Source organism: Leucoraja erinacea, chromosome 38, assembly GCF_028641065.1.
Source record: "Leucoraja erinacea ecotype New England chromosome 38, Leri_hhj_1, whole genome shotgun sequence".
NCBI lineage: Eukaryota > Metazoa > Chordata > Chondrichthyes > Rajiformes > Rajidae > Leucoraja > Leucoraja erinaceus.
Window position 1 is genome coordinate 1505719 of NC_073414.1, and position 10000 is coordinate 1515718.

The 10000-nt window shown below is 52.2% G+C and overlaps 1 protein-coding gene across 1 annotated transcript in view; it reads right to left on the reverse strand.

Annotated features, from left to right (window-relative positions):
- Nucleotides 1-10000, reverse strand: part of LOC129714045 (vasodilator-stimulated phosphoprotein-like) — a 53827-nt gene that overhangs the window by 16674 nt on the left and 27153 nt on the right. The window contains exons 2-5 of the mRNA XM_055663503.1: nt 3257-3428; nt 2293-2473; nt 2100-2163; nt 1507-1574 (exon numbers count right to left, since the gene is read on the reverse strand). Of these exons, the coding sequence (XP_055519478.1) occupies nt 1507-1574; nt 2100-2163; nt 2293-2473; nt 3257-3428 (485 nt within the window). The remainder of the gene's footprint in view (nt 1-1506; nt 1575-2099; nt 2164-2292; nt 2474-3256; nt 3429-10000) is intronic.

The window sequence follows — 10000 nt, forward strand, 5'->3', positions numbered from 1 at the left end:
GAGCATGCTTGAGTGCATGCATCAGTGGGTGTGCGTGTGTGTGTGTGTGTGTGTGCGTGCATCTGTGTGTGCGTGTGGGTGCGTGTGGGTGTGCATGCATCTGTGGGTGTGCGCGTGCGTGTGGAGTTTGCATGTTCTCCCTGTGACCGTGTGGGTTTTCTACAGGTGCTCTGGTTTCCTCCCACATCCCAAAGACGTGCAGGTTTGTAGGTTAATCCTGTAAATTGCCGCTAGTGTGTAGGGAGCGGATGAGAAATTGGGGTAACATAGAACTAAACCTTCCGAGTGTTTCCTAACAGAAGCCTTGGATGAACCATCAGATCCGCATTCTTCTGAAGACCAGATCCCGGGCATTCAGGTCTGGCGATGAAGAGGTCTACAAGAAGTCTAGATCCCGACCTTGGTAAGACCATCAAAAAGGCCAGAGGGGACTTCTGCTCCAAGCTGGAAGATGAGACGGGTCCCCATAACCCCTGACACCCAAACTAATCAAGAATCGATCTATCCCCCGCCTTAAAAATGCTTCCAAGACGTTGCCCAACCCAGCGACTATCACCACAGAAGCAAATCTACAGTCACATAGAAACATAGACAATAGGTGCAGGAGGAGGCCATTCGGCCCTTCGAGCCTGCACCGCCATTCATTGTGACCATCGTCCCCAATCAATTACCCGTGCCTGCCTTCTCCCCATATCCCTTGATTCCACCAGCCCCTAGAGCTCTATCTAACTCTCTCTTAAACCCATCACATATAACAATCTCTCCACACTCTTAAATCTCTGCTCTTAGAGCAACATCTGTTACTTTAACTATGATTTTCTTAAAAACTCCGATCAGTTCTGCCTTGATGGGACTTTGCTGGCTTTACCTTGCACTAAACATTATTCCCTTATCATGTATCTGTACACTGTGGACGGCTCGATTGTAATCATGTATTGTCTTTCTGCTGACTGGTTAGCACGCAACAGAAGCTTTTCCCTGTACCTCGGTACACGGGACAATAAACTACACTGAGCTGAAACTGATACCAATCGATTTTTCAATCTCCGCCTTAAAAGTATCCATCGACTTGGCAATGAGTTCCACAGATTCACCACCCTCTGGCTAAAGGAATTCCTTCTCATCTCCTTTCTAAAAGGTCCATCCATTAACTTTCACAGACAATAGGTGCAGGAGTAGGCCATTCGGCCCTTCGAGCCAGCACCGCCATTATTTAACTATATAACAAAGAAATTGGTACCTACAGTTGCACAGATCTCCAAGAGTCCAGAGAGTTTTATTGTCATGTATCCCAGACAGAACAAGGTCATTCTTACTTGCAGCGGCACAACACAATATGTAAACACAGAATGCTGGAGTAACTCAGCGGGACAGGCAGCATCTCTCTGGAGAGAAGGAATGGGCGACGTTTCGGGTCGAGACCCTTCTACAGACTGAGAGTCGAGGGGAGAGGGAGACATAGAGATAAGGGAGGGCGAGGTGTGAAGACCAGAGAGTCTCTCCTACCTGCATTGCGTCGCTCCTGTTGTTCCCGCTCCAGCTGTTCCTGTTTCTGCTGCTGTTCCAGCTGTTGCCTGGGGGGGGGGGGGAGGGGTCAGACACAAGCGCTCAGACACCAGGCACATCTGGCTTTGCTTCCCCCACCTCCCACTTACCCTCCCCCCTCCACCACAGAGAGATGCCGGGTGGTGTTGGTGTTTTGCCACTTTGACCGTGTATGCGTGCACGTGTGTATGCATGTGTGCGTGCGCATGGATGCGGGTGTGCAGGTTTGCGGCGTGTGCATGTGTGTGTGCATATGTGTGCTTGCGTGTGTGCGTGTGTGTGCGTATGTGCATGCATGTGTGTTTGTGCATATGTGCATGTGTGTGCGTGTGTGTGTGCGTATGTGCATGTGTGCGTGCGCGTGTTTGTGCATATGTGTGCTTGTGTGTGTGCATGTGTGTGTGTTTGTGCATATGTGTGTGCGTATGTGCATGCGCGTGTGCATGCGCCCCGTGTGCATGCGTGTGTGCGTGTGCCCTGTGTGCATGCGTGTATGCATGCATGGGTGCGTGTGTATGCGTGTATGCATGCATGCTTGCCCCGTCCCCACCCACCTGCGCTGCTGCTCCAGCTCCTCAGCGGTGGGCCCATTGTTGACGGCTCGCATGGTGGCGTTGCCTGTAGGAGGCGGTAGAGAGCACGGGGTTAATGGTGGGACACAGAGCTGGAGTAACTCAGCGGGTCAGGGTGAGGCAGCATCTCTGGAGAGAAGGAACGGGTGACGTTAACGGCGCTAACACCACGTACCGGCGCTCGCTGTACCTTCGAGTACCTCCAGCGCATGTTGCATTCCGTTGGCGAAGAGCATGGCATCTTCCTTGCTGCCAAAGTTCAGTCCCCACACCTGTCGCATGTCCCTCCACTGGTGGAAGCTCGGTGTGGCCTGGTTATACTTCAGGCCCTTGGCAATCGGGCAGTTGATCACCACCTACACACACACCCCAGACAGGCAAGAGTTAAACTCCTGGGGCCCACAAGCCCAATTAAAAGGGGCGCGAACCGTCTTACAAACCACAATTCCCCCCCAGAATCTATTCAGTTTATTCTCACGTGTCCCGAGCTTTTGTTGCGCGCTAACCAGTCAGCGGAAAGATAACACACCGATACAATCCAGCCGTCCACCTTACCTCACCCTGCCCTCTCCCCCACCACTCCCTCCCCCTTCCAAGCTAGTACCCGCCCTAGAGCTCACCACCCTCCCCCCCCAAGCTAGCACCCACCCCTAGCTCACCCACCCCCCCCCCCACCCTCCCTCCCCCATGCTAGCACCCACCCTAGACCCTCCACCACCCTCTCCCACCACCCTCCCTCCCCCTTACCACCCCACCCCCTCCCCACCCTATCTCCCCAACCCAATCTTCCCTCTCTCCTCCCTTCCACACCTACCCTTCCTTGCCCAATCTCTCACCTACTCTCCCTTCCCTCCCCCTCACCTCCTCCTCCCCACCTAGCTCTAGCTCCCCAACCCTTACCCACTCCACCTCGCCCCACCCTCCCCTCCCCCACACCCCCCCCTCCCCCATCCAACCACCCTTCCCTTCCCTCCCCCTCACCACCCCTCACCCACTCTCCCCCCTCCCCTTCCCCCAACTCTCCCCACAACCACCCCCCCCCCCCCTCCCTATCTCCGCACCTTCTCCCAACCCAATCTTCCCTCTCTCCTCCTTTCCACACCTACTTTTCCTTGCCCCCCCTCCCCCCCACCCCGTACCTGCTGGTCCTGCTGAATCTTGCGCCCCACCACACGGAAGGTGTTGCTGCCGGGGTTGTGGTAGATGTGGACACGGCTGAAGACCTGGGTCCCGGTCCCCGCTGGGACCCACTTCTTGTTGGCATCATCGTAGATCATCACAGTGGCTCGGGCTTGGCAGATACTGGTCTCACTGGAACGGCAGAGTAACACACACACACACATCAGTACGGGACAGGGAGAGGGAGAGGAGACGCATGTCCATGGGTGATAGGAGTGGAATTCTTTGCCACAGACGGCTGTGGAGGCCACAAGTCAGTGGATATTTTTAAGGCAGAGATTAGTAGATTCTTGATTGGTGCGGGTGTCAGGGGTTATGGGGAGAAGGCAGGAGAATGGGGTTAGGAGGGAGAGATAGATCAGCCATGATTGAATGGCGGAGGAGACTTGATGGGCCGAATGGCCGAATCCTGCTCCCACATCCAGAAGATGTGCGGGTTTGTAGGATTATTGGTTGCCTGCTAGTGTGTGGGATGATGGGAGTGCAGGTTTAAACCAGCATCTGCTGTTCCTTCACACACTTTATTCATTTAGTTTAGTTTAGAGATACAGCGCGGAAACAGGCCCTTGGGCCCATCAGGTCCACACACCGACCAGCGATCTCCCCGTACACTAACACTATCCTACACACACTTCTGTTTCCCTGCTGTATCTCTGAAAATAAACTCAACTCAAAGTAACACAGAACTAGCGATCGTTGGTCAGCATGGACTCGATGGGCTGAAGGGCCTGTGTTTCTCAACTACACCACGAATGGAGGTCTGGGGCCCGGCTGCTGACGGATGAGTGGGTCAGGAATGAGAGGAATGTTTGTTGGATAAACTATGAGTGGAGCAGACTGCACACAGACAGACCACAAAGACGTTACCGACTTGGTAATGGGCGTGTCAGAGAACGGATGTACATCAGCCAGCACGGCACACTCAGAGACGTTGACTGCTCACTAGCCCTGCGGTAAACTTACACAATGTATGTCATGAAAAACCGAAGAGCTACAGGGAGAGGATCAGCAAGTACGGACTTTCCCCCCGACTCAGTCTGAAGGAGGCTCTTGATCCGAAACATCACCCATTCCTTCTCTCCAGAGATGCTGCCTGTCCCGCTGAGTTACTCCAGCACTTTGTGTCTATCTTTGGTTTAAACCAGCATCTGCAGTTCCTTCCTGCACATTATTAGTTTAGTTTAGAGATACATAGAAACATAGAAAATAGGTGCAGGAGTAGAGGCCATTCGGCCCTTCGAGCCTGCACCATTCGCCATTCAATATGATCATCCAACTCAGTATCCCATCCCTGCCTTCTCTCCATACCCCCTGATCCCTTTAGCTACAAGGGCCACATCTAACTCCCTCTTAAATATAGCCAATGAACTGTGTGGCCTCAACTACCTTCTGTGACAGAGAATTCCACAGATTCACCACTCTCTGTGTATGAAAAAAAATGGTCTCATCTCGGTCAAAAGATTTCCCCCTTATCCAAACTGTGGCCCCCTTGTTCTGGACGACCAGTACAGCGCGGAAACAGGCCCTTCGGTACACACAGCCCACCCTGCACACTAGCACTATCACACACACACACACACACACACTGGGGCCAATTTACAATTTTTTACCAAAACCAATTAACCTACGAACCTGGAGTGTGGGAGGAAACCGGAGCACCCGGAGAAAACCCACACGGTCACGGGGAGAGCGTGCAAACTCCGTACAGACAGCACCCGTAGCCAGGATCGAACCCTGGTCTCTGGCGCTGTGAGGCAGCAGCTCTACCCGCTGCACCACCGTGACACCCGCCTGTGTTCTGGGCTTGTTCTAGGTTCTGTGTTAATAATTGATCCAACTTCTGTGTAAAAAGTCCCGGTGAAGTCACTGCTACTTCCCTTTCAGGCAGTGAGCGTCTCTGTGAAAGATCCTTTCCTCTGGCGGTCCCCACCTCCCCCCCCCCTGCCCCCCCTCCCCCAACAAGTTTCTGCAGAGTTAGCACGCCTCTTTCAGGAGGTTTGCCGGAGCTGCCTCCTGTCAGGATCGAGTCGTCACTCTGAAAGCCTTGGCATGTTGTGGAGGTTCGGCAGGTCACAGCTTGCCCAGTCTCCACTGAGAACGAGGGTGTGTGGATTAATGTTAACTCACACTGCACCACTCTCCACCCAACCTGAAGGGTGCCCGACCCAAAACGCCACCTATCCATGTTCTCCACAGATGCTGCCTGACCCACTCAGTTATGGTGCAGCAGCATCTATGGAAAAGGAAATAGCCAACGTTTCGGGCCGAAACCCTTCTGGAAATAGGCAACGTTTCGGGCCGAAACCCGGAAGGGTTTCGACCCGAAACGTTGCCTATTTCCTTAGCTCCATAGATGCTGCTGCACCCGCTGAGTTACTCCAGCACTCTGTGAAACGTTACCTATCCATGTTCTCCACAGATGCTGCTGCTGCACCCGCTGAGTTACTCCAGCACTCTGTGAAACGTCACCTATCCATGTTCTCCACAGATGCTGCCTGACCCGCTGAGTTACTCCAGCACTCTGTGAAACGTCACCTATCCACGTTCTCCACAGATGCTGCCTGACCCGCTGAGTTACTCCAGCACTCTGTGTCTATCCGGTTTAAACCAGCATCTGCAGTTCCTTCTTCCTACGCAGATGACTTGTGTGTACATATTTCTTTAGTAGTGCAACTTCTGCGAGATGGTAGATTGGAAGATCTGGGCTACAATCCGGCCAATTTTTGACTGGCTCGGTGGGGCAGCGATGTTGAGACTGGACCCCCCAACATCCCCACTGCCCCTCTGATGTCCCCCGCCCCATCGTGGGGTGGTCAACAGTCTGGACTCGTGCCGGAGACTCCAGCCAGGAGCAGGAGTAGGCCATTCGGCCCTTCAAGCCAGCACCGCCATTCACTGTGATCATGGCTGATCATCCCCAATCAGTACCCCGTTCCTGCCTTCTCCCCATATCCCTTGACTCAGCTATCTTTAAGAGCCCTATCTAGCTCTCTCTTGAAAGCATCCAGAGAACCGGCCTCCACCACCCTCTGAGGCAGAGAATTCCACAGACTCACAACTCTCTGTGAGTGGTGAGCCAGTAAAGGTGGAACCTCCATACTGAAGGGCGGGCACGGTGGTGCAGCGGGTAGAGCTGCTGCCTCACAGCGCCAGAGACCCGGGTGCCTTCTTCGCTCCATCATGGTAATCGGAGTCCAGACCCTCGCGAAACTCCGATCCTTGACTCAATCCATTCGCAGTAACTGTGTTGATGTGACCTCGTTGTGACTGAGAGTCGACTGCAACAAATGACACATCTTGGAACCCATCAAACAGGTCAGACTAGAAACAGCAGTTCAGGGAGAGTTGCATACCTCTTCCCAAATTCCTGCAGGTCAGGTTTCCAGAGATCAAAGGGCCCACAACGCACACTCCTTGAATGCAAGGTGACCAGCCACTGAGAAACTGCAAGGAGAGCAGCAGAAGGTACACAAAATTGCTGGAGAAACTCAGCGGGTGCAGCAGCATCTATGGAGCGAAGGAAATAGGCGACGTTTCGGGCCGAAACCCTTCTTCTTCAGACTGAATGCTGCTGCACCCGCTGAGTTTCTCCAGCAATTTTGTGCACCTTCGATTTTCCAGCATCTGCACAGTTCCTTCTTGAACAGGAGAGCAGCAGAATTCTGTTTTACACTCCAAATTGTGGTCTGCATTGACAGGGAGCAAGGAACTGCAGATGCTGCGTTACACAAGAAAAAAGACACAGAGTGCTGGAGTAACTGATGAAGATCTTATTGAATGGTAAAATGAACTCGAGCAGAGTGCTGGGGTAACTCAGCGGGTCAGGCAGCATCTGTGGAGAACATGGATAGGTGACGTTTCACAGAGTGCTGGAGTAACTCAGCGGGTGCAGCAGCATCTATGGAGCTAAGGAAATAGGTAACGTTTCGGGCCGAAACCCTTCTGGGTTTCGGCCCGAAACGTTGCCTATTTCCAAAAGGGTTTCGGCCCGAAACGTTGCCTATTTCCTTAGCTCCATAGATGCTGCTGCACCATAACTCAGCGGGTCAGGCAGCATCTGTGGAGAACATGGATAGGTGACGTTTTGGGGTCAGGACCCTTATTCATTCTCTTTAAATTGCAAGCTCACACAACGAGGACTCATCCAGTTATCTTAACATGTTTGACACACACAGACACAGACACAGACACAGACACAGACACAGACACAGACACACACACACAGACACAGACACAGACACACACACACACACACACACACACAGAGGAATGGGTGATGTTTCGGGTCGAGACCCTTCTTCAGACATAGGTGCATACAGTTGAGGAGTTGATTTGGCAGATGGGGAGACAAAGGCTGGAGGTGAAAAGGAGATGAAAGGGCATTGGATAAAAAGAGAGGGGACGGTTCTCTGAGCCTCCCTGGTGGTGCGTCCCCTTTCACCACCTGTTTGCACCACCTGTCACCCTACAACAGCCTCTAACCACAACGCCAGCACAGAGATATTCCCACAGGCAACAAGGACACCTTCACTTCCAACCACTGAAACATGTGCATAAGTGATAGGAGCAGATTTGGCCATTCAGCCCATCAAGTCTACTCCGCCACTCAAACCTGGTTGATTGACTTCCCTGCAGTGCACTTTAGTTACACAGCACGGAAACAGGCCCTTCGGCCCACCGAGTCCGTGCCGACCAGCGATCCCCGCACACTAACACTACCCCACACACACACACACACTAGGGGCAATTTGCATTTACACCAACGTTTTGGGTCGAAACCCTTCTCCAGCATCTGCAGTTCTTTCTTAAACATTTCATCCGTGGTTCCATCCTGACCACAGGTGCTGTCTGTACGGAGTTTGCACGTTCTCCCCATGACCCGAGTGGGTTTTCTCCGGGTGCTCCGGTTTCCTCCCACACTCCAAAGGCGTGCAGGTTTGTAGGTTAATTGGCTTCAGTAAAATTGTCCCTAGTGTCTGTAGGACAGTACAGACTGGTGTACAGGGATCGCTGGTCGGCACGGACTCGGTGGGGCCGAGTGGCCTGTTTCCGCGCTGTATCTCTAAAGTCGAAAAGTCACAGTGAAACTTGCACATTCTGGCGATAGACACAAAATATTTAGTGCAGGAGGGAACTGCAGATGAAATGTTTAAGAAGGAACTGCAGATGCTGGAGAAGGGTTTCGGCCTGAAACGTTGCCTATTTCCTTCGCTCCATAGATGCTGCTGCACCCGCTGAGTTTCTCCAGCAATTTTGTCTACTTGCAGATGAAATGTGCAGGAAGGAACTGCAGATGCTGGTTTAAACCGAAGGTAGACACAAAGTGCTGGAGTAACTCAGCGGGACAGGCAGCATCTGTGGAGAGAAGGGATGGGTGACCCTTCTTCAGGCACCCCCTCTATAACTCATTACATAGAAACATAGACAATAGGTGCAGGAGTAGGCCATTCGGCCCTTCGAGCCTGCACCGCCATTCAATATGATCATCCAACTCAGTATCCCATCCCTGCCTTCTCTCCATACCCCCTGATCCCTTTAGCCACAAGGGCCACATCTAACTCCCCCTTAAATATAGCCAATGAACTGTGTGGCCTCAACTACCTTCTGTGGCAGAGAGTTCCACAGATTCACCACTCTCTGTGTGAAAAATAATGTTCTCATCTCGGTCCTAAAAGATTTCCCCCTTATCCTTAAACTGTGTGTGTGGCTCCTTGTTCTGGACTTCCCCAACATCGGGAACAATCTTCCTGCATCTAGCCTGTCCAACCCCTTAAGAAATTTGTAAGTTTCTATAAGATCCCCTCTCAATCTCCTAAATTCTAGAGAGTATAAACAAAGTCTATCCAGTCTTTCTTCATAAGACAGTCCTGACATCCCAGGAATCAGTCTGGTGAACCGTCCCTGCACTCCCTCTATGGCAATAATGTCCTTCCTCAGATTTGGAGACCAAAACTGTACGCAATACTCCAGGTGTGGTCTCACCAAGACCCTGTACAACTGCAGTAGAACCTCCTCTGCTCCTATACTCAAATCCTTTTGCAATGAAAGCTAACATACCATTCGCTTTCTTTACTGCCTTCTGCACCTGCATGCCTACCTTCAATGAAAAATGTACCATGACACCCAGGTCCTCGCTGCATTCCCCCTTTCCTAATCGGCCACCATTTAGATAATAGTCTGACATCGGGAACAATCTTCCTGCATCTAGCCTGGCCAACCCCTGAAGAATTTTGTAAGTGGCATTACACATTGTGCCGATGATATTGAAGAGTGGGGAAGTATTTTAATTCTGTGGGCTCGACGTCACGAATAGCACTGCCTTCCGTTGTGTCAGAAGCCGCTGCTGCTGCCGGGCCAGGCTGTGCCCCAATGTTGCATCACGTGGATGGCTAATGAGTTACAGGTAAACGGCAGGCACCATCTGGCAGCAACACAAAATGACTGCGGAGGTGTGCAGAGCCTCCTGTAGTTTTGTGTAGACGTGGGAACCCATGTAAACCTGCATGCTGACACCGACAAGGAAGACCAGCCTGTCTCAAGAAAGGCACAAAATGCTGGAGTAACTCAGTGGGACAGGCAGTGTCACTGGAGAGAAGGAATGGGTGACGTTTCGCGTTGAGACAGACATCTCGACCCCGGATAGAGAGGATGTGGAGAGGATGTTTCCACTAGTGGGAGAGTCCAGGATTAGAGGGCACAGCCTC